The sequence below is a fragment of the Falco naumanni genome, chromosome 8 (assembly GCF_017639655.2).
Source record: "Falco naumanni isolate bFalNau1 chromosome 8, bFalNau1.pat, whole genome shotgun sequence".
Lineage (NCBI taxonomy): Eukaryota > Metazoa > Chordata > Aves > Falconiformes > Falconidae > Falco > Falco naumanni.
The window spans coordinates 42411409-42437304 of NC_054061.1; the positions used below are offsets into that span (position 1 = coordinate 42411409).

General features: G+C 36.8%; 1 protein-coding gene across 1 annotated transcript; it reads right to left on the reverse strand.

The window, feature by feature from the left end:
• Positions 1-482: 482 nt before the first annotated feature.
• SLC38A11 (solute carrier family 38 member 11) lies at positions 483-25566 on the reverse strand. Its single transcript, XM_040604934.1, has 12 exons — positions 25306-25566; positions 22815-22932; positions 22328-22402; positions 19944-20078; positions 18179-18244; positions 16377-16483; positions 15754-15833; positions 9323-9393; positions 7620-7781; positions 5798-5910; positions 5024-5155; positions 483-1875 (listed from the first exon to the last, which is right to left on the reverse strand). Exons 1-12 carry the CDS (start codon positions 25336-25338, stop codon positions 1630-1632), a joined length of 1338 nt encoding a protein of 445 aa, XP_040460868.1. The 5' UTR covers positions 25339-25566; the 3' UTR covers positions 483-1629.
• Between the last annotated feature and the right edge of the window lie 330 nt (positions 25567-25896).

A 25896-nucleotide genomic window follows, 5' to 3' on the forward strand; every position in this document is an offset into this window, starting at 1 on the left:
ACACTGCCAGCTTTTGATGTGAAAACCCTCCCAGGAAGTGCTTGTGGAAGGAACATTGCTGTCCTCCCTCTGCCCAGATTCCATGAAGTCCTGTCCCTGAATGAAACATTAAAGCAGAATAACACTCCCAACTCTCTCTAATAGCTGTACAAGTTAAAACCGAAACAAACAAAAAAACCCCACCACCTCAAAATCCAACAATACTTCAAACTTCTGGTATGAAAGCACTGCTTTTAAAAACTGTATTACTCTTATAAGTATTGTCACCATCTAGTGACCATTGCTTAAAGATCTTTTTCGCTAGAAGTCATGAATGAAAGAGCTTTGCCATGCAGGATGAAATGAAGACAAAAACCATCACCACCCCATTTAGCAGCATAAAAATGGAGTAGCATTACACATCTAGTAGTTGAGGAAAGGTTGGCAAAAGGAATCACAACAATCACAATAATGCAAAAATGAACTCAAATTACACGGTTAGATCCGATAATAAATTTTTTTCAAAATTTCAGAACTAATACAGAAGATACTTATATAACTCACTCTCAACTTCAAATTACTCATATTCTATAGGTATACATGTGTGTGTGTATTTTTATATATACATATGGATGTATGTACTTACATAGACACATACATACATATACATGAATCCTTAATGTTAAATTAATTTTTAAGAACAGAAATTACCAAAATTTAACAAACCATGACAAAATCAATAGCCATATATTGAAAAGAAGCAGAGGACTAGAACGATAACCAAGTTTAGATGTTTTCTTACAGAATTTGTTCAACCTGTACATGCCTGACATATAACAATGTTTCAATTCAGTTTCAGAAATAATAGATAGGGTTATACATTTAAGAATCAAAAGCTGTGTTTATTACACACGTAATTTTCTTCTCTGTCAATCTTGAAATTTTTGCAAAGACTGTTTACTTGAATCTTTTTAAATTCACCTGCATTGATTGATTGATGCCATAACTTTTAAATAGAAGATCACCAATTGTAACAGTTACAGTTGAATTGTATCAGCTACAGTTCAGTCAGAATACAAAATTACCCTTTACTCCAAAGCAAGTACACGGGGTGCTTTCAGCACCTAAGGGGCAGTTATTGCAAAATCAAAGAGAGAATTAATAGAGGGTCTTTCAATTTAACAGCAGAAATATAATACACAGAGATCCATACATACTTTTTTTCAGGACTTAAAAAGCGTCCTCATACTATAGTATGTTAATAAATACACATTAAGGTGTTATTATTTTTATAATTTCTTAAATTACAACAATAAAACATGGGAGATGTTTACATTCCCAAACATTTCTTTTATAACCTTTAAACAGCATTGCAGACTAAGTTAAAAAATATGCAGCCTTTTTTGATCGGTTTGCAAGTGATTCAAGTAACGTCTACTGAACAGCACCGTTTTTTGTTGAAACAGCTAAAACTTAAGTCTTATCTAGAAAAGGATGGCAGCATAAAACCAAGTATGTAAATACAGTTACACATTTTTAAATTCTTAGTGCATGTCAAAACACAAAAGCTCTTTTCCCGCTCTCCTTTAAACTGGCATGTATGGCTTGCTGTGAGATGTACCTGATCTAGTCTGGAGATTGGTGTGCTACCTATGGTGGAAGCGTACTGTTTTGAAAAGAATTGTTACTAGGAAAGCAGTAGAACATTTCTTTTCCATGGCTACATTCCTGGGGATGCAAGATAGTCAAAACAAACCCAACTGTCATCACTAGCACACCGACAGCAAGAATCAGGCAGGATATGAGGTTATCTGAATGGTTCCATCGCTCTTTGGACAGCCTTAGATAACACGCTGTAGGGATGATAAAAACAAGTGGGGTAGCACTCAGAACTCCCTGTGTGTGGGAAACAACAATAGAAAAAACCCTCATAAGCATGTATATTTAGATGTGAAGAACAAAACCCTAAATTTTTAAATGGTTGTGGTTAGATTGATGCAACAGTAAAGCCAGAGAATAGAGGCCTATTCCAGTGCTGCTATATGGAAAATTTTTTTCAAAGTCACAAATAACTTGCAAAAATATCTGTAAAACTACTTGAAATAATTCAGATTTATTTTGCTGATACAGAATAATATTTTAAATTTCAAGTACTATTACATCTGATTACCGGAAGTTTCACAGCTTCAGAAGTACAGTAACAGCCCAAACACAATAGTTCTGCAACACTGTAACTGACCTAAAATATTTAAAATCATTCCATGTAGGAGTCTAGATCTAATACTGCCTTACGAAAGTGGAAACATTGTATAGCAATTCAAAGAATTCTGATCAATTTCTACATTTACGACCTGATTTAGGTTGAGTTCCCTATAAAAGCAAAGCTCCCTTTGAGAGTAGAACTTCCCTTCCTACTAAAGATTCAGCTCCTCTTTAAACACTCTTATAGACAGGGTCAGATAAAAAGCACCTGCTTAAATGCTTTTTACAGTAAAGCCACTGCAGATTAACATATGAGTTACACACTAAAGGAGAGCATTTTTATGCAGAAATTTTGAATGTTTACTTTGTCACATACTTAAAAAACACTATGTTCCAACTTAATTATGGTGAGGTAAAATCCAGCTTACTGAATCTCTTTGCATTATTGTTTGTACAAACAGCCTGCTAACAGTGATCAGTACAGACATCAAAAATAGGTACATGCATGAAGTATCTTCTTCATAAAAAACAAAACTCTTAAGTATGTGAAGCAACACAAACTAGGATCCCAGTAAAAGAATAGCACAGCAAAATCCATGGACCCTTGATTCCCCTATGACTGAACAGTTTCCCTGGGGAATTACCACAGGGCAAACACAATGGCTTGTGCTTTGTTTAAAAAATGAGAAAGCAATGAAAATGTAAGCGAGTCAATGAAACAGCAGCAAATGCCACCTTGGTAAAGAGCCAAAAGGCAGCTCTTCTGCTGGACAGAAAGCCTGCTGAGACACAGATAATCTTTCTTTCATGTGTAAAGACTCTGCCTATTCATTTTTCTCTACTGATGGATATCGAAACTGAACAATCCTTCTGAGTGCAACAATTACGTACAATAAACACGTACAGCTGTATTGTCAAATTCTCTTTTAAAAAGGAATAAAAACAACCCCACAAGAAAGGAGCTACCCACTGAAATGTCTGGCTAGCAACTTCTATTTGCAACTGAATCAAGCTCGAGCTATCAGCTTGATTATTGAGCAATTGCTTAGGCATCTCTGGGTAAAAATATTGTAAGGATGGAATGTGTGTTTTTGAGTGATTATTTTAAAACAATTCAATTCCAAATAGGAATCACACATAACTTATTAATGCTAGAAAGACTCACTGGCAGTTCTCTAGTGTAAATTTATTCTTAACATATTATAACATATAATAGATGTAAAACACATATATGTATTTAGACATATATGGGCATACATGGTTAATTAGGTCAATTATACCAGTATTCAGACATTTGGCCAGAATAGGCATGTGTGTATGTGTGCACACATTTAAATACTTTTATGGGTATATGTATATACACAGGTGAATTTTCTGCACTTGTAATGTAAAACAGAGGGAAAAAAAGATGGGGAAAAAAAGTTGCCAACAGATGCCAAGAAGGTGGTAAAATTTTTAATCGAAACATGCATCCTGACCAAACTAATAGGGATATTGTTTATTTTCAGCCAGTTATAATTTGAAAAGGATTAACTTAGAAGAAACTATGTAGGTAATTATTTTAAATAGAGGGTAATTGGATAGCTTATCTGAATATTCAGACCTGTTCTATAACATTAGTGCAAGCATGACCTACTAAATCACTGCTATAAAATCACTCATTACTGCTCAGTTAGCAGGTAAGCTGTACTGCAGATCAAAACAGCATCCATGTATCATAGTGTGCATGCAAGTCCCTGTATCACGTAGCATAAGGACCAACTCATTCCATTTTGTTCCATCAGTAAGCATATAATATATGGCTCAAAACTGTCAGTGAATGCATGGACAGGGATATAAGGAGGCAATTCTAAAATATTTCTATAAAGAAGCAAAGACTGCCCTTAAAAAACGTTCTCCACCTTCTAACTTTTATATCCTGGAGTATATTTCTACACGTTCTCTATTTATCAAAAATAGCTGACTTGAAATGGAAGGTAAATTGTTAAGACAATGTTTATAATAAATGTGGATTGGATTATTATTTTTGTTAACATTTCCTCACATTAAATATACTTTCTGTGTGAAAATCCACTGACTTCATCTGGTAAGCCTGCTTTGCTAACTAGCAGCCTAGGACTCAAGTAGACCATGTGGCGATTCCAGCCAACCAAAAAAAGCTACATAAATGTGTTAAAACTGGTCCAAAGCAGCGAGTGCCTTGTGTGGTCTGCCTGGTAAGCTCCATCTCTGCTATGAAGCAATACCAGACACAGAAATATTTACTGGCAAACAAAGCAGTCTCCTGCTAAAAATTATACACTCAGGTTATGAAATTACTTAGTTTTGCTCCCTGTTAAGTCCAAAGCAGGGAAAAATTCCAGTTACTATCTCTGTGGTCTCACTACTACTAGTTTGTTCTTTCTTCCCCCTGCCTATTTTTTGCCCCTTTGGCACAAGGCAGTCATTAGGATCTGCCCCAGTGTTTATTAAAGTGCCACCTTCATCAGAAGCGGGGAGTAGAAAAAGAAATGCCAGATTCAGTCCTACAGTACAGAAAGGATGAGTATTTTAGTGATTTCCACTGCAGTTTTAATACATTTGGTAAGTCATAGCCACTTGCCAAATCTCCAGAACTGTTCTAAAAGCCCTCCCCAACCACAGGGACTTTACCTCCTAAACTTCCTTTCTTTTAGTTATCCGATTTTGAAACAGTGAATAATCCCTTTTTTTCCCCTACTAACATTTCCACTGATTACTCTGTTGAATTATGTAAGATTTTCAATAGAGCTGTGAATTTTTCAGAGTTCTGTTTTACAAAAAAAGTGATTTATTAAATAAAAGAGTATACAGGTTCACTTACATTCAGCTCTAAAACTATTCCAAGGCATTCATATACTAATGATACACCAGTCGCCACAGCAATGATAACTACTGTCACAACAACATGGAAAACTGTTGAGAGGTTCCCATGGAAAAACACATTGGCAATCACCTGAAACAGAACCACAATTTTAAAACTTGATTTTGCTCTGTATGTTAACAAACAGCTTATTCTAAGTCATTCACAAACTAAAAGAATGGATGAGAGTATGCTGAACTTTACCTCTCTTGCTTCAAGAATGCATCTTTACCCACTTCCAAAAATAATTAACAAAAAGCATTACTAAAATTGCAGAACACTTGCAAAACTGACTTAGTTACACCTGCAGAATTTAGGGTATGCTTACTTTCTTCTCATTTGCCCACTACAAAATAAAAGCCAATTACAAGTTATTTACTGAACAGATGGATCTCCTAGATGGAGATACTTTAAAAAGCAAAACTAGTAAGCATGTTAAATATGCTATTTTCAGTTATTCTCAACATAAAAACAACAGTGGCATTTAAGCAAAACTTGGAATTTTAAGCATCCCTGACATTATTAATTATTAACATAATATTGGATAATGTTATGATAAATGTAATACAGTGTATGTTGCCAGAGTCTAAACATTACAAGTATTGCATGTAGCAGGGTAGGATATGCTGATGTTTACTACAGATCAACCATTTACTTCAGCTACAGTATATATTAATAATGTGAGAAAATTATTAATATATATCAACATTGTTAAAGGGAGAATGTAATACTTACCTCTCTAGTCACAAAACATTCAAGGGGGAAGGTGAGAATTACAGTAACTCCATAACAAAACCTTCCAAATGTAGCAAGGTTGTCATCTCTACAGTAGTTTTCAAATATATCTCCTGAGGCACAGCAAAATATCAATTAGTTTGAACTTCATGTCATTTGACTGTTTACAAACTGAAGGATAATTTACTGGAGTAATCGAGAGTTTCTGATCCCTCTCCTGACAAATATCAAGAAACTGTAGTTACAGTCACAAATTACATCTAGCTTTATCCTGCTACTAGCAGTGTTTTTATTTCAAGTAGTGTTTATCTTTAAAAAAAATATTTTAATATATAGACATTAGTTTGTCATCTGTTACCTTCCCCTTAGCACAGATTTTTATGAGATGCTGGTGTTTGTTGAAATAAATGTGACGGATTCAGAAAGAAAGCCTACATGTAAAAGATCTATTTCCTTTATAAATGTAATTCCTAAGAACAACAACAGTTACACAAGGAAGACCAGGGAATTCCTCTGCAGAACTGCATTTCACTGATAGTATCGAACCATAGCTGGTAAGCTGCAGCGGAGAATTTCAAATATTCTGACCCTGAAAGCCCGTTAAAAGCTTACAGATTGTTACCTAGCAAATCTTCTTACCTCTAACAACAAAAGCATTGGTAGAGAATTCCAATTATCATCTTGCTTAGCCTTTACCACAAAGAATCTGGAATAATGATCTCTGAGGCACAAGAAGACGCTACAAGACATCGATCAGATCTTTTCTACTAATTTACTATACTGTCTTATGATTTACTACTTTCAGGATGACTATGGCACTGAAGAAGCAATTATGGTGTACTTCAGAGAAAGCAAGCAAAAAATTTTGACAGGGAGAAAGAAGGTAAGATAGACCCTGCTTCCAGTAGTCATACGCTGAGGGATAGCTGTAGTCAGACCTTTCTATAGTTGAAATATCTCAGCCAGCTTGCACTTGGTCTACCTACAGTTGCACCTAGGTCAGTGACTTATTCTGCATAAAGAGCACTGGAGGCAGGAAGAGGCCAGATCAAGCAGTAACACCCATCCTACAGTTCCTCTGTTCTCAACCACATCCTGCTGCGCATCAGGAAAGGAAGAAGCTTGGAAGCTGCCTCCTATTGGAACAGAACTATTAAATAACAGAAAATCTGCTTGTTTATGAAATGTGTATTTTTCCTGAAGAAGCTAATGCACTAACCAAATCTATGCTTCGTTCTTTTATGCACCTTTTCCACTTCAACAAAATGATGTTAAATAGTATGATGTAACATTGATTATATATTTTTATACACATATGTATATTCATATACCCACAGAGGTGACAGTAGGATTAGTTACAGCAGAAAAGCTGTTGTAAAGATAGGAAACACCTCTAAGTCAGAGCTAGGATACTGTGTTAGCACAGACAGGAAAAGATAAAAAAGAATGTACAGAAATATATGCCAGGCACCCTGCAGAAAAATCAAGGCAATTTTTGTTCTTACTGCTCTCTCCTAGTGGACCATGTGGCTAAATTATGGATATTTAGTCCTCAGAAGTACTTTAATTATGGAAGTATTCAAAGGGGACTTTCACTGGTGAGGCTTACACTTGGGACTCTGACACCTATTAACATTTTGTTGACATCTTTGTACCCCGTTTTGGTTGTTAGGTAACTATAAAAAATATCTTAACTATTTTTGTCCAAACATAATATGATTTTGGTATTTTTAGAGTCACTAATTAACAACAAAAGTCAGACAGAAAGGTAGAAATGTAAGGATTACAGCAAGCACCAAAATTGAGGGGTCAAGCAGTTTACCTTCTGTGTATCCTGTAAAAGTCATATATCCACATGCAGCAAACACAACGCTGATAATAACAGCAAGTGAGACAGACACATGTGTGACTTGAGACCAGTTCTTTAATGTGGGTTCTTCCAGAGACCCATATATTAAAAAGCTGTTATGGTTGCAGATGAATGCTGAAACACACATGACAGTTAAAGCAGATGTATGAATTCATGCATATAAGCGTATAAAATACATTTACAGAATACGTATTCCAAGGTAGGAGAGATACAGCACAGTTTGAATCCACTCATTAAGCACAAACTAACTCCGAATGAGTGCAATGATAAATGGCTTCAATTTTTACTTAGTTATTTGATTTGATGAAGGTTTATACTCATCCTAGGATGATTTTGACTACCTTACAATGCCACACCATTTCTCACCTTCCACACCTCTGTCCCACCTGTTTTCTCTTCCTGCTCTTCTATTTCTTAAGAACACAGCAGCAGTTCTGAGATTATTTTTTTATTATTATTTTTTTCCCAAAAAACTCCAGAGCCATTTGCTACTTTCAGACATCCTATGACATCCATTTTAGGCAGCAGCAAGCATTAGGAGGCCTTAGATCGTCACAGCAATAACAAGAATATACCAGATCCTGCAGGCAAGAACATATTTTAGAATGAGTGTGCCCAGGTGACCAAGAAGGCCAAGAGCATCCTGGCTTGTACCCAAAACAGTGCGGCCAGTGGGACAAGGGAAGTGATTGTCCCCCTGTACTCGGCACTGGTGAGGTTGCACCTCAAACACTGTGTTCATTTTTAGGCTTCTCACTGCAAGACAGATATTGAGGTGCTGGAGCGTGTTGAGATAAGGGCAACGAAGCTGGCAAAGGGTCCGAAGAAAAAGCTTCATGAGGAGCGGCTGAGAGTACTGGGGTTGTTCAGCCTGGAGAAAAGAAGGCTCAGGGGGGACCTTATTGCTCTCTGCAACTGCCTGAGAGGAGGCTGTAGGCAGGTGGGGGTCGGCCTCTTCTCCCACGTAACAAGCCACTGGACAAGAGGCAATGGCCTCAAGTTGCACCAGCGGAGGCTTAGATTGGATATAAGGAAACATTTCTTCACTGAAAGGGTTGTCAAGCATTGGAACAGGCTGCCTAGGGAGGTGGTGGAATCACCATCCCTGGAGGTATCTGAAAACATGTAGATGCGGTACTTAGGGACACGGTTCAGTGGAGGACTTGGCAGTCCTGGGTTAATGGTTGGACTTGGTGATCTTACAGGTCTTTTCCAACCTAAATGATTCTATGGTAGTGGAGGCAAGATGAGACTCGAATGGTTCACTGTGAGAAATGGGAAGCAACAGGCACTCTCTAGTGAACATATACATTGCAGTCAAAGATTTTTCTGTTAAAGGTTATCCAAGAGAACGCAGAATGATCACAGCCTCCTCAGTTTATCAATTAGACTAACCCTATTGGTGTAAGTGTTTTAAGACGACCTGGATTCACATGTCACACCGCTGTCTGCTACGGTGGCAACAGCCTCTAGGGCAGGATGGTCAATAAATTAATGTAAATGACTCAAACTCAACTTCATTTTTTTTCTGAAACAGCTTAACATTAATATAAAAAATTACAATTGAAAATATGCAACTTGTAGGTCCAATATATTATATAAAGTAATTTCTTACAGTTGATCCGAGTATTAAAAATACCAAAAAAATTACTTACCGAATGACATCACCCCAACAGCTTGTACTGCATTTGATTTTGCAAATATCCATGCATTTTCTGATTTGGGTCTAAAACAGACATTTGTTTTAATAGATTATCCTCTTTTCAAGTATCAGTTATTAAAAATAACCTAAAATACTATGCCGTAATACAGGACTGCCAGTCAGATCTCCAGAACTCTCTGAAGTAGGCCACAGTGTTCATCAACAATAAGATGAAACTAGGGAGATACCCTTCTCACCCCCCTTGTTTAAGTATTTCTGCAATCAGTTTTTACAGCTAAAAATGTCAGTCTGTTTCAGTTTTGTAAATAAACTCTTCAAGTCATATACCAAGAAACAGCAACAAGGAAGATAAAAGCTGTTACTGATTCTGACTAAGGTTATCTCAACCCAAAATCTCTTCTGAGTAGAGGCAGTTTCTTCCTTTGAGCTTACACATGTGATCCATGCAGTCTAGAGATAATTCGTAGCCTAGGAAAAAAGTAAGTGAGGCAGTTTGCCTTTCTTTACACCTGTCCCACCTACTCCTCATAGTAAAGGGATTCTGTTAGTTCCCAAAGAAGTGATAAAGTGTAAGAGAGTATATGGAGACTTTTATAATCAGGCACAAGTGTAACATCCCCCACATCTGCTCCTCTAAGATATGCACACAATTTTGGACCTCAGGTAATTGTAATTCTTAGAGGAGGCCCACAGAAAACAGTCAGCAAACTTCGTTAAAAACCATTTGATACATAAACTTCCTCCCTGAATAAAGAGCCAAAATAAAGGAAAGGAGAAGGACACAAAACAGCTTTTTCCAGAACTACAAGTTGCTAAAACTATGAAATGAAATTCATAAGCCAGTTCAATGTTTTATTTGCAATATTGAAGCACAGACAAAGAACAGTACAGAGAAACCTATTCACAAAAAGTTGGCTGCTCCTAAGTTTCTGTTTTTATTTAGAGGGAAAGCTGCTGCCACCTGAGGCCTTAGCTGCAATTTTCCTACTGCCCTAGAAAGTAGTGTGGCACGCACGCCAGTTCTGTGAAGTTCTGAATGTCAGCTTTGTCTCTCCCTCTATCTGGTGATAACTAGCCCGTTTTGACAGCTGTAGTGGTATATGCTATGCTAGGTTCCATTACTTCCAAATGTTTAAACTCCTTCCATAGAGGAGGGAAAAAAGAAAAAACCAGAAAGATATTGCTGTTTCCCCTTTCAGAACTCATAGATTACTATTTCTTGAGAGCTCAAATAGTCAATCCTTCCTTTTCCATATTAAAACTCCCAGATTTATAGTATCTAATTCATATTCAGTTCAGACTTGGAGCACCTTTTCAGCTCTTAAACTGTAGTTGCTAAGCTTAACTTTGAAGTACACAGAACCTGAGCATCAAATTTAAGCTCATTTTTTTTTGTCCTTGTCCCTATTTAGTTTGACCTACATTCTTCTTAGCAACTCTTAGGGGAAGATTTTAACTGCTCCTCATAGAAGAATAGCAGCAGCTGTGAATATCCATGAATGACAAAAACAGCCAGCTTACTGCTCCCTGCTCAGTGTACAAAAACAGGCTACGCCTGCATGAACACAAAGTCTTTTTCATGCTGGAGAAGAAGTAGATGAAATGCAATGGAAGTGAACAGAAGAAATACATTTCTGATACAAAATGCACTTATTGACAGCTGTACTATCATATATAGTAGAAGCTGTAACACAAAGCAAAAGCTGATAGGTAATGGAAGTGTGATTCTTGGAACAAAAATAATAAAAAGATTGAACAAGAAAAAAACATCCTAAGGGAGATCGCGGACAGGAAAAGGTCTCAGCTGAAAGACAACAGCAAGACAGACTGACAATAAAAACTCTCCATAGGAAGGTAATCAAGCCTAGTGATGAAGACAGCCTGGAGGTTAAAAAAGTAAGATTCTACTCAGTCTTCAGAATACTTAAGGGAAAGTATAGCATAATAAACATGCTAGTGAGTTTTAAAAAGTTTTGAAAATATTTGTGTTTATCTACATAAGAACAGGGGGAAATGAAAAGAACAAATGAACCAGGCAAATATTGAGCTTCCCTAACAGAGTAAAAGGCATTTCACATCCAGATCATGAGATGGGCAAATCTGGCAGTCTAAAAAGCATATCTTCTACTTGTAAAATATTTCTTAAGATCTGTACTATCAAAAAATCTCTTCTGTCATTTATGTAGAAATGCTGCCAAATATAATACAGCAGAGTGCATCAGAAGTGAAATATCTTTAAGGAGGGCAAGAGAAATATGCATCCCTGATCTCAACCCAGCTGGCAGGTAGGAAACACTGACTGAAAAAAAGAAGCTTTTTTTCTAGAGAGAAAGCAAAGTCATATGTCTGACAGGGGAGCTAGGTGCAAACTGGCGGTTAACAAAATAATCCAGGAACACATGGCAGATTAATTTGAGTTTAATTCAATTATTTAGGAAATTAATTGTAAAATTTCAATTAAATTCTATTCAAAGGTAAAATAGCTTTTTAGTTTTTGTTTAAACTTTAAAAATCTAAAGATACTGAAAAAGTTTATAGATGCTGAATATAACATCAATCAACATAACTAAAAGAAAATGAGTAATGCTCTCATCAGCCTTGAATTTTATATTAATCAAAGCCATCTTGGTTGTCAAGGAACACAGACAAGACAGAGCTGTATGTCAGTCCCACTTAGTAACAGCTGTTTTAACTCCTCTTTATTCCTTAATGAACCACTTAGCAGTTCCTTAAATATATGGTAGCTTAGTTTTATTTTTTAATTTCATCACACATTATGTTTATCTCTGCTTACGACTGGATTATTTATATGAAGGAAAGAATCAACTTTCTACTTTAAAGTTATTTTCCTGAACCCTTGGTTTTTCATCCCTGTGATCAGCTGCCAGTCGAATAATTCTCACATCCTATTTATGTGTAGCAGATGCTCTTGAAGTTTTTCCTAGAGATTTATGTATTATGCAGACACTGGCATCGTGACATTCTTTCCAAAAGAACACCAAATTAAAACGATCCAATTTTATAAGCTACGTAAAATATTGCTTTTTACAGAAGTGAATGTTAGTTTAATCTTTGAAGCACAAAGTTATTTTATGCGATATTAACATACTGCACATTCAAAGTTTGAGATAATTCTAACTCATTGGTTTTGATCACAGTAGAAAAATACACAGCAATAAGCAGGTGGAAATAAAGTAAAGAATGGATCATCAAAATGTACTTTTATCCAACATCTTAAAACTCTGGGTCCAGAATACTAGATTTTATCTGCAGGTTCATTATGTCCTTCAGGCAACAATAATCATACGGATGATATTAATTGAAAGCAAAATTGGAGGGGGAAAAAAAAAAAAGTACTTCAGTTTCATATTTGTCATAACAGGCAATAATTTAAATCAAGTAATCACTCATCATAAATACATTTTTTTATTCTTGAGCACTAATAAGAAAATAACATTCCTATAATGTCCCTGGACAACCTGCTCCACTCCCAAAGCAACTAAAAAAAAAAAAAAAAAAACCAAAAATGCAACACTCCAAAGACTTTCAATTGCTGTTTTTTAGCCTACAGTTTCAAGTACATCAAATCATTAAAAATAGTAATAATGTTGTTGTTTCACTGATGGTCTACCACATCACAGAAGGTTTCTAAGAGAGATAACATTCTCTGTTGTCCAAATAATAGATAGAGTTTTCAACTAGAACATGCATTGCATTTAAGTAAAACAACAGTTTTATCATTCCCAGATAACCTTCTTGCACCTCTCAAAGGGAAGCAAACTTCACTTTGAAAAATCTGAAGGTAAGTAAAAGCTGATTACTAGCCAGGGAGTAATTATCAAAGCAAATAGATATCCAAACGGGATTCCAGTGGTACCTGACCTGAGTCCAGCACTTTTGAATGTATTCAGCAGTAACTTGAATGATGGAACAAAAAGTAAGAAGCATCCTCAACAGAAAGTATGAAATGTGCAGTTCATACAATCATGCTAGAGAACAGGGTGAAAATAGAAAAATCATTGGTTGGTAAATGGAGAAATCATCTAATAAAGCAGTATTCAATTCTGTAATGACAAATTCTACAGTTATGCTGGGGGAAAAAGGCTTCACGAGAACAGGGCAGGGGAACAACAAGCAAAAAAAAAAACAACCCAAACACACACCCAACTTCATGAGAACAGAGTAAAAAGAAAGGAAAAATTGCCAGCTCACTGTTATGCAGAGAAGGGCTTGGTGCTTCACTTAGACTGCAAACTCAAGGCATGTCTACAATGTCATGCTACTTTTGAGAGAGGCAAACATCGGCAATCCCCAAAAGATACAGTTGAAAGGGACATATAAGTTACATCAATCTTTCTTCTCTGCTCCTCAATGTGAATACCACAGGCAGCTGGGGCACCACGATCTCACTTTCATTTGCAGAGAACTTAAGGCAGCCACTGGGAACGATCAGTAGTACAAGAAATGACAAAGAAACACTAAAGGAACTGTGTGTGTTTAGTCTATAAAAAGGATCACCAAAGGGGATCAAAGATACAGCTCTTTAATGTTGTTTTTTCAATAATTTGAAAAAGAATGAACAATTTGCTGTCCACATCCACTGTGGTTATGCCAAGAAGCAACCAACACCAAATGCAGTAAGAGACACATATAGGAAGAATTCGTAAGAAAAGGCTTGTTAAGAACTGGAATGGAAAACCATTGAATTGCCAAGAACAAACTAGATAATCAGCTGTCATCAATGACAGGCACACAATCCATTCTGCTGTGCAACAATGGTAGGGATTAAATATTCTCTCTGGCCCATCAAGTCTTTATCTAGGATTGTACAAATTATTTTCCTATATGATAGATCTGAGAACTGAACTTCATAACCATGATTTTTTTAAAATCTCTTTGAAAACCTCCAATTCTACTCTTTTAATAAAGATTCACAATACATTTATTTAGTTGTTTTACTTGATATAATACTGTGATGTGACCCATATGAAAATAATCAGTGTTCTTCATTTTTACTGCAAAAAAAAAAGATGGCAGAGCATTATACCATTAACAAAATATTAGAAGGTTTTTAATACTTGAAAGTATATGTCTATTTCTAACTGTAAAATACAAATAGTAAAAATAGACATTGATAGACTGTTTGTGAGAAAAAAAAATCTGATTAACAACTTGCTAGATGTATTTTTTAAAACAGTAAGTGTGAAGGCAGAAATGGAAGTCTCTAAAGAATTAAAAAGTAAAACCAAGAATCACTCAAACCCCAACATTATGTCTTATAAGAAAAAATAAAGCTACGCATTCCATATTTTTCAGTGCTCCACAGCTGTTGAGAAGAAATGTTACCATAGTAACAAGGTCATCAGTAACCATTATATATAGCTTCTTCATTTTTTGACAGGGAATTTTGTGACTATTCTTTCAAATACCTCTTTAACACAGCATGAAAAACATGCTGCTTCAGAAAGATGGTGGGGGGATGCCCCACACTGTTTCAAGTGCATCATTTTATGGATGATAGGCAATATTATCTGGTACAACTTTAGAAACTACTATTCTACCCATCTTCCTAGCATTAAACATTAATACCCTGCAATTAACCCACATATCTTACCAGTAAGACAAATGAACGATCGTGCGTAACACTGCTAAAACAGTCATGGTAGAAGAATTCACTGCTTACAGAAACATTAGAAATACTACATAAAACTGTCACAATAAATAAAAAAGCACATTCAGAAATAGTTTGTTGTCTTTACTAATATATATATATATAAATATTTAAATTATAAGGACAAATGCAACCTTTCTAGGCCATTAAAGAAAGATAATAGATTCATAGCACTTTCTTGCCATATAATTATAAAAATCTTGCCACAATACATACTCATTTATACTAAATTGTCTAGAACACTCCAATGTCCAACGTTAAATACTGCTTTCAGAGTATGAGTGCTAGAAGTTTTGCATGCTTATATTGTTGCTTTCTCAAATGACAGAATAAAGTTTTTATTATTGTGTTCTTTTTTTAATGCCATTATTTGTATTCATTTTTATTATATTAATATATGAACAAAATGAGAAGTATTACTAAGATACTATCTATTTTAAGATTGTAAATTATAGGCCATCTGACAATAATGGAAAAAAGTAAATATTTCTCAAAAGACAGACAACCTCACATGCCCATTCCAGAGCCAATTAATCTACAGTTTTTCTGAATTTATGTGCAATACAAGAAAAATAAAAAAGATAAAGTGTTTTAGCAGTTCATTTTGTATTACTGTTAATACAGATTTATTTTTTCAATTATCTATCTCTCCCAAAACAGCCATGTTCCAAAACTATGCAGATATATGTAACAGTGAAATAACATTACATACGATCAAAAATTCACTTTGTGGCAATTGCAAGAATACTCACACTTGTGGACTGAATGTTACTGTTCTCACCATCACAATACACAGGATGACAATGGTTAAAATCAAAGAAATAAGAGATATCTGTAAAGGTAAAAACACAGCTTCATTCAGTAAGCTGCTGAAAGGTTGTCCTCTTAGCAGCATAATCTACGTGGGTTTTTTTAAAGAATAATTAACAAACAAGCACAGTTCTAAATATCACATAAAATATTTATAATTAGAAAGCTTGTGTATTTCATCATCTTTTAATTTGTTGCTCTTTTTAAGTAACCAGCCAATTCCAACTATTTCTCTAATTTTAAGTGATATTCCCATCTAAATATTTCTAATTAATAGTGCTCAGCATTTCAAGATCAGGCCTATAGCACCCAGTGCTTTACAATATGTGAGTTCTACTAGCAGTACATGGAAAGAATCCAGTGATTCATAGGAAGGCAAGAGTTTTGCTTAAACTATTCCAAGTTTTCTCGATATTTCTTGGGGCAGAAGTCAGTCTGAACTTCTAAAATACTTAAGATGCTCTAGCCAATTTTATTCAGTTCAAATATATTAAGTTATGACTAGCACTTATTTTCTAACGGCATACACAAAAATAAACAAAAAAATCAAATACTATTGATTTACCTTTCCCAGTTTTGCTATGTCTCGATATAAAGATATAGGCAAGGTAAAGATGATGGTGGTAAGAAGAATTATGAAGTGACGGTCAGTAAGCACATTATCTGGTCCAACTAAAGCACAAAAAAAAATTACTTCTCTAAGAGACTAACATGAGGAACAGATTAGTTACATTTGAAAGGCTAGGAGTAACAATCTCTGATGTTGACCAGGCTTTTATCCCCTTTACTCAAGCCAATTAACACTGAAAAAAAGACTAGGAATTAACTAACCTTGAGGAAGCCATACACAGCATGTGCATAGTCACAAGAATTCTACAGATTCAAACCAAATGCATAACATAGGGGATATATCATACCAAACTTTGAAAGTCTGGCATTTCTACATATAGATTAGTATTAATTTCCTTCATCGTGCCTGGTCCATGTTGGCAGACTGCAAGTAAAATATCCTAGTACTACTTTCTGCCATTTACTCTTGAGGATTTTTTGATACTGTGTGTTGACATCAATTACTGTGCTGTTGAAGATAAGCAAATTCTTAAAGAACGATCCTAAAATAAGTTAATTTTGAGGCTTCTTTTGAGCACCTCCTTTCTTGTTGTCAGCTGGCTTCTACTTGTAAAATACAGATTACCACGTGAAGGCAACAATGTCATAATATTCCCTGCAATCAGTAGCATTTATTTGTACAACCAGTGTTTTTTCCAAGCCAATTACAACTTAAACCAAAACATGTCAGTTCCAGTCAGGCCACCAGGAACCATGGGCTTGAATGAAAGCTTGCTGAATAATTATGGCTGGGAAGTGACTGCCAACTGACATGGCAAGTCTGTGTTCAGTTCCCTCTGTTCTGTGGGAGATGGTAACACTTTCCCCACTTCCTTCCAGGCAGGCATTCTACTGGCCAGGTGAAAAGATGTGCCATGCTGCTGGTTCCTGCTATTACTTAAGTCATACTTCATATAAATTATCAGATATTCACTGTCACTATCAACCTGATCAGGTATGCACAGAACAACAGTGTGACAGTTAAAACTGCATCCACACCTTGTAGGCTTCACCTGCTGAAAATTATAGTCCACCTGTGGAAATCAAACAGTTCATCCACATACGAATTTCCATATCACTGCAGACACTTCTTTTAATTCTATTCCCCAGTGAAGAATCTTTTAACTTAGCTGGCATTGTGCTAAAGTAGATGGCAAAACTACACACAAATTGCTCCACTGATTCTGCTGTGAAAACTTACAGCAAAGAAAGTGTACAAGTGCATGAGTTAAAGAGCTCAAAAAGCCACACCTGCTTTTGTAGTATCTAAGAGAACTGAAAGTTACATATGTAGTTCATGACCAACTATTACAGATATGCCTAAGTAAGCATTAAACTCATTATATTATTTGCAAGTCATCCAGTATTATTCACTAAAGTGCTGTTTCAGTAGTCAAATGATTATTATAGGAAAAAGCTAAAAAAGATGACAAAATATGATGACCTTGAAAATATACCACTGTGGAAGACGCCTTCTGTTTGCTTAGTATTTCATCAAAGCATGTGGTTTATTCACTGACACTGAGTCCAATGATAACCAAGGTCTAGGAGTCATAGTTTTCATTTGAGAAAGACTTATTAAAAAAACACCAAACACCACAACAAAAAAACACCCACTCATACGGATAGGCTTCAAGTCCTTAACTTACTATATTTAAGTGTAATTTAGAAGCAAAGTAACAGGTAAGCCCTAAATACTTAGGCTATACTGCTATCCAATACATTTTCCCCATTCTGAATTTTTTAAATGCATCTTACCTCCAGGAATCCTCTGAAAAACTTTAGTTAAAGTGTCTCCTGTTATTATGTTGTAACTGATCATAGCTAAGAAAATAATTTTTTTTTGTTAGTACAAGTCAAATACGAAATATCAACATTTTATACACATTTTGTAGACTTCAGGATTATATACCACTGTCCCTCTTGTACAAATTCTGGATAGCACCAACAACTTCTGTTTCAGGTTTAAAACAAAACAATAATAAAAAAAAATCTCTAGCACTCCAACCCACCTTTTTTAAAAAAAACACAGGTTCAACCTACACAAGCCTAACAAGGAAGGCTGTTGTGCTGACTTGCCATATAACCTTACTCCCAAAGAGGAAATCTAAGCTTCTAAACACTGTTTGTTTATAACAGCAATTCTTTGCCAGTTTATTTTCAAATTCTTGTTTCTATTTAGTAAAGCTCCAGTGTTAGTCTAATAATCAGTCCTGCAAATAAATGCACAGAACTTCCTAGCTCATGTAAAGTCAGCAAACCTTCAAACCAGAAGAAAGGAATTAAAACCAGAATAAGATATCAGATATGCACTTCCATTCTTTCCTCTCATTAACAAAAACTGTGGCCTTAACATTCATACTTCATTCTTATCTTAATCTACACTACAAGTGTGTATATACGTGTGTGTGTGTATACACATACACAAAATACATTTATATACTCACGGTCTTTACCATTTAGACAACATATATACATAGGTACTGACCTTAAATAATGCATAAATAGTCACTGTTATGAAATCGTAAGTCATAAACACTACGTATAGAAATAAATTCAATTATGTACATAGGCATAACTAGTTCCTTGGTAAGGACTGAGATCTTTACAATTCTTTTCCATATTCTCTATGAAGTAGTAAGTACGCTCTTTTTTGAGTCGATATGTGTAACATTGTTGCCTGCGGTAACAGTAACTTGACTCCCTTAAAAAATCTCAGCTACCTGTAATCAATTCAGGCTGATTATTCCCATAGTAGGAGTTTTGATCTGTGAATGTGGTCACCAAGTCCAGCCTCTTGGCATATCAAGCAACCAGTACCTGCAGCCCCATGTGTGAAAATATCAAGCTTATTTAAGATTTGATTTAATTATGCTACTACTGTAGGAAACAGATTCAGAATATCACTTTTTTTTTAAACTTCCAGTCCAATTGCTGCCTAGATTATACCTGTTCTTTTACTATTTCTTCTTCAAAGAGGTCTTGAGTGCCCAATTTCCTAGTAGCTCATTGGATATGAGGCTGAATTAATGCTTCTGAAAAGCAATGACAGCACATAATAGTCAATCAACTTCTGATCAGTGGCTTCTCCAATCACAGCAATACTATATCTTTGGAAAAATATTAATTCAATATACTCCTAAAGTCACATTTTCCTTTTGTTTCAGGCACATTAACTTTGTGCTCTGCTACTCATTCTACAAAAGAATCTGCCCTTTGCTATTTCTCATGGCTGCTTTTGTCATTAATTTTCAAGTGTGTGATCATGAATCTCTTTGCTATCATATTTCAGTTCATTTCTATTATGCTGGTACTCCATCTCATTGAATTCTTCCTCAGTCATTATTCAGAACCTACCAAGTAATTTTTAGTTGTTTTTTCTTTTTTTTTTTTGAAAGCAGAAAAGGGCATATACAGTATATTCTTTACAGAGTTCTTAATATTTAACCAGTGAATGAATAAGATAATGTGAAAAAGCTTGTTATTTATAAAACTTAATCATCTGTATTTTATGTGATCTTACCAATAAATGGATATAAAAATTGAAGAGTTGAAAGAACTAGATAACCTACAAGACCATATGTTTTTCTGACCAGCTCTTGATAGGTGTTGGTACTGGAGAGGTTTCCTCCTTTGATCAGTAATATAATGGAATAATCTGTTAAAATATAAAATTACTGTTAAAGACAGCATGAACTGACTTGTAGTTGGTTCATAGTTGGTTAAAAAAAAAAAAAATCTTTAAAAAGGAAAAGAGTGGCATTGGGAAGAACAAGGATGAAAAAAAAAATTCTCAGAAGGGATCCCAGTCCACCAAACCCAGGAGTTATAGGTTCATACTGGAAGGAAATTGCAGCTTTCCCAATTAAGGACAGCAGAATCAGACTGATTTTAATTGGTTTCCAGTATGGCCAAAGGGAATAGGAACTGTAACAAGCACCAAAAAAGGAAAATTAAATTAATAACACAGAGCTCCTGAATGATTGGAGCATTTTATCGTATCCTGAAGGGGGGTAAACTGCAAGAGACTACCTATGTCATGGTACTAGAACTCTCAATCACTTTTCTCAGCTATATATCTAAGTTTGTGAAAGGTAAAGCCTGGTTAATATTTTATGTCTTTTCCACTGTTAACAATAAAAATATTATAAATATTTTAATGGAATACTTTTAAAATAAAACATGTAAAAAGTGATTTAATTGGAAAACTATGAAGCAATGTGCCTTGAGACAGAGCTGATATCACAGGCAGAATTAGTCCCAGATTGGGCTTCAAATTTTATGGAGAACAATTCTGAGATATTGGTGTTACATCAGGCTATGCTTTAGTATTCATTTAAGCACCATTGGATTTTCCAGTCCAGATTAGTTACAGCACAGAATTTATTACCTTAGTGCAGATGTCTTGCCAGAGAGTAGCTAGACCTCATCTATTCCTCATCTGGCTTTCACTTAGCTTGTAATCTATGCTGCGATAGGAACAGTTCTTTTCTGTGAACATTATCCGTGTTCTTCTGGGAATGACTATAATTATGAAATTTCCACAGTCTTTCCAAAGGAGATTTCTACCATTTGTTATATCAAAGCCAATCCAGAGGTTCCCATGAGCATATGCAGTTTTTACACTATCTAAACTTGCTTACGCTATAATTGGGAGCAGACAAAACCAGAAATACATAATTGTTCATTATCAATTATGCTGCATACCAAGCTGATCTTGAGCAAGAAATATTAGGTCTTTGTAGCAGGGGATCTTAGACCCAAAAAACTTGAAAAATATTTATTGTTAAATGACCTAAAATTGTATTTGTCTGTCAATCTAGGACTATATACAGTAAAAGTTAAAAACATCCCCCAAAAGGAAAAGCAGTAAGAATTCGCCAAGTATTCAGTAAAAACTACACAAAATAACTACTAATGTTTCATACTTAGCCTGCACTTTAAAGGCTACAAGTCAAAAAGTTGTAACTATAGTTATAACTTGCTTGTGCAAGATATATTGAGCCACATCTTTAACATAATAAAACGCTGAGTTAAATTCACAGGTTGTAACCCTATGGCTATGAAGTCTTCAAAACATTTAGAAATGCAAAGGACAAATCAGATTTCCTACAGAAAAGTAACCGAAATTTCTGAGCTATGTTTAAGATACAATTTCATTAATGTATTCTGCCATCAGCCATAGAGAAAATTTTCCATTCATAAGGAACATATTAAGTCATATGACTCTCCAGTCAAACTTCAATGACTTAGACAAAGCCTTAAACGATATTTTAAGCAATGAAAAGCATCCACTGCTGCTCTGCATACAAGTAACAGAATATGTACCATTCATATTGACTTGGTTTGTTATTTTAAGACTTGAATCCACAGAGTCTTTACTAAAATTCTCCTTTGATGCCAATGGATTCACTTACATTTATTTACCATGTGATTTCAAAACTTTTCCCTTTTTGAAGGTAAAACCATTCATTTTTTTTAAATTAATTATAATTAAGTAAAATATTCAAAGTCATAGTACAACCAAAGGTTTTAATTCTGTGGTATATTAAAAAAAAAAAAGTGGTATACAACCCACCATAGGATCAGCCTCTTAATTAGGATAAAAACAGTGGACTAAAACAGATGATTGAGGCACAAATGAGAGCTGTTTTTCCAAATGTCACCTTGACCTAGTCTAAGTAACTAGGCTTTATGAGAATAAAATGCACACAAAAAGCAGCTTTGTATGTTGTACAGTGTAATTATCTACTGCTATTAATCTACTCAAGGGATTAGTGAGGTAAGGAAAAAAGTTGTCATTTTTATTGTCATAGATATACTTGTTTAAGGTATTGTTAAGCTCAAGATCAGCTGAACATTGCAAGACTAGCTTTCACTTTACAACAGAAACTGCTTTTAGAGTACCTGTGATATAGGCAACCCCAAATAAAAGCAGTACTCCTAGCGGAAAACCAGCTTCCTTCATTGAATATGGCAGTCCTGTAAGTAAGAAAAGAAGAGATTATAGAAGAATCTTTGCAAATACTTATTTGTGACAACCAAAATAAAGAATTCAGATTAAAAAAAAATATCAAATCTTCCAAATTGGACCAGCGTGCTTAATAACCTCAGAAAGATCACTTTCAGTGAAGAAACTGTTGCCCAGGTGTGAAGTTCAGCCCATCTGTCCAATCAGTTCTCTGCGGTCATTATGGCAAAGAGGATGTAGGGTATTTGTCATTGGGAGACATAATCTCAGCTGACACCCGTGCATTTTTGCATAGTAAGCAAATAGAGAAAAATCTTTAGAAACAGCAGCAGAAAGTAAGGCAACAGTGTTATTCTCCACACTGGATAGTCATACATGTATAAACAAGGCTGCACACAAGATAGTGAAGAAAGTTATGTTTACCTATAATCCCTGATCCTATGATAGAGTTGATAATGTTGAATCCAGCTGATGCCAGATCACTGTTTCCTCCTTTATTCCTGGGTTTCCTAAGGAGGGCTGTTTGGTCATCTGTATCTACCTATTTCAGAAAGACAATGATAACATTATACATGAGAAAATAGGTGAGGACAAGTATTTTACACGTAGCCTATTCAAGATCAAAAAAAAAAAATGTCGTAGACTGAGATTTGTAGTTATTTTGATAACTAAATCCCATTTTTTTCCCAGTAAGAAATGAAAGGGATGTTAGGCATCTAATTCCTGTATGTCTGACCCATAATCTGTAATGAATTCTTCTCTGAAAAAAATAAGTGGAAGGGCAGAAATGTATACAAACTCAGAGGCAGGCTGTTAAACAAAGAACTTTTTAGTTATGTTCCAAAGGTAGACATGTGATTCAAGTATTTTTGAAAATATTTTAGCTAATATGACTGATAAGTAAACACAGACCTCTGAATCAGGGGAATGAAATAAATTGCAAGAGTTACTACTAAAGCATGCCAACATCTGATGATGCTCTAATTTAAGGTTTTATTCAGCATTTTAAATATTTCTGTCACCCAATGGTTTAGCTCATTATGAATAGTTAATAACACTATGAAATTGGTTAATCCGAGAAATTTTCTGTGGGAAGGTCTGGTACAAACCAAAACTCAAAGCACAATTTGTAGCCAGTAGCTTCAAAAATTAAAGTTTTATCTGCAAAAAGCATTTCTTCATAAGCATGCCATGGCCCTCTCCTCAGATCACCACTCTGCTGTCAGAGAACATTTTAGAATCATTCATTAGCAGTCCAGTATTTTAAATCAAGTCATATAATTCAAAAGAGGAACATGCATTTAATGAAGAAAATGCTTGCCTGTGTTCGACCAAAGCAAAACATTGTGTACTTACCATGAAAATAAAGCAACTATTTCATAGATGCAGGAGCCTACTTAAAATATATAGCAGGTATTAGAAACTCGGATGCTTGTCACTACTAATCCTAGAAAAAAAATTAAATGACTGATAAATCTAAGTAATCTGTAGATAGTGGTATAAACTGACAAGCGTAAGTGCTTTAAAGAGGGCTACATATTTAAGGAGAACCTTTAATCCTTAAGCAGTATTAACATTATAAGCCTAATAGTGGGTCAGATCAAAGGCCAGTATAGCCTGGTATGCCATTTTTGAGTGGCCATGGAAAGCACCTAGGGAAGAGTTTAAGAACATGAAAAATAGTTAGCAAATAATTTTCCTGTCCCAGCTTTCAGCAGTTTGCATACCCCAGAATTCCCAAAGCAGTTATGTTCTTGGTGCATCACATCCCTTAATAGATTGCTCCTTAAATTTGCCCCTTTTTTGAAATCATGTATGTTTTTTAAGCTTCTACACTATCATATGGTAAAGAATGCCACATCTTAATTATACATTATATGTAGAGACAAGTACTCTTCTTTGTTCTGAATCTACCGTTAAATATTTCCACCTGGTGTCCCAAATTTTTTTATCATCACAGACAAACCAACCACCATTTCCTACTTACCTTCTCCATATCACATGCAATTTCGTACATAACATTCTCCCTCAGCTGTTTCTTATCTAGACTTGCAGGTGCCATGTTTTATTTCACTACTGATTTGAGCATCACAGTCATTCTCTCCTGAAATTTTAATCCTCTCTGCTACTTGCAGCACAGTACACGTGAAATTGCACTGAGCTAGAACAGCCCAATTCCCTCTTTCCAGTTGTTACAAGAAAATGAACACAATGTGCATTTTACAGCCTGAAGACTCTGTTATGAACCCTGGTCCTTTTCCCATTTGGAAGAGACATTTGAATTGGCAAAAAGAATGAGAAAGGGCAACAGAATTCATGACACAGGTGAAACGGCTCCTGTGCGAAGACTGGCCCGAAGCCGGAGGTAACACCTGCTGGGAGGCCTGCCAGGGACAGCGTGCCAGGTGGCGGCGATGGTGAACAGGACGGGTTTGTGCCTGGCCAGGTGCTCTCCCAGCGATGGGATGCAGCCCGTGAGATGGCCTGGGTGGCCACCATCGCACTGACAGCGGCAGGCTCACCAGGAGACAGGGTGCTCAAGTTCTGGTCTTCAAGCAACACTGAATTTTAGCTGTGCCAAGCAGCCACAGCTCCCCTACCGCCCGAGAACAGGGCCCCTCAGGTTGCGTTTTTCTTCCCTGCGTGGTACCTGCGAGTCTTTCTTTCTCACATGAATTGGGGGCGAAACTGAACGGAGATGAAAGCGCTATGGCTGCTGCCAGCGCAGCCGGGCCGAGCGCTTCCCGCGGCTGGTGGCTACAAAGCCCGACAAAACCTGCCACGGCGCCCCCGGGCGCTGCCCAACGTCCCGCAGAAAGTAAAGGCGAGTCAGGTGCGTGCTGGCGGGCTCGCTGGGCTGCGGAGAGCCCCTCGCCTCCCCCGTCCCTGCCGCCGCCGATCCCAGCCCCGGTACCTGGTGAGCAGCGGCCGTCCCGCCGCGCTCCATCGTCAGCTGCCGCGGGGGGGGCGCTGCCCTCCGCTCCGCTGCGCTGCCGCGGGCCGCCTCCGCTGCCTGAGCCCCGGGAGATGCCCGGGAGTGAGCGGAGAGGCGCGGCGGGCGGGCGAGGAGCGGTGGCAGCGGGGCCGCGGCGCGGGCTCCTCGCGGGCGCGCTCGGAAAGGTCCCGCCGCGCTCCCGCGGGTTTTGCCCAGGCCTGAGCCCGCAGCCCGGGCCCGCCTGCGCCGCGCCCCGCCCGCCCGCCCGCCCGCGCCGCCGGCGGGGCCCGCAGCCTCGGGGCCCGCAGCCTCGGGGCCAGGCGCCGGGAGGCGCGCAGGGGCCGCGGGCGCGCGGGGCGGTGCCTCCGCGCCGTGAAGCGGCCGCCCCTCGCCTGGGACCTTTCCGAGAGTGAGCGCTGCGGCTTCGTGTTTCTGAGACCCCGACCTCACAAAATCGTGTTTATCCCAATGCACGAGGAGAGCTTTCCCTGCAGGGTGTGTAGCGAAAACTGGCGCCGGTGTCAGAGTCGCTTATTTGTTGTTTCTGTTCGATACCAATGTTATTTACGC

What these genes read in the sequence shown, in the direction of transcription:
- SLC38A11 (XM_040604934.1), bottom strand. Translation starts at nt 25,338, where the DNA reads ATGGAGCGCGGCGGGACGGCCGCTGCTCACCAG. An exon ending in AATGTTTTGTGACTAGAGAG is followed by an intron (nt 5,156 to 5,797) that starts GTAAGTATTACA and finishes GTTCTGTTTCAG; the next exon opens with GTGATTGCCAATGTGTTTTT. An exon ending in GAATAGTTTTAGAGCTGAAT is followed by an intron (nt 1,876 to 5,023) that starts GTAAGTGAACCT and finishes TCCCACACACAG; the next exon opens with GGAGTTCTGAGTGCTACCCC.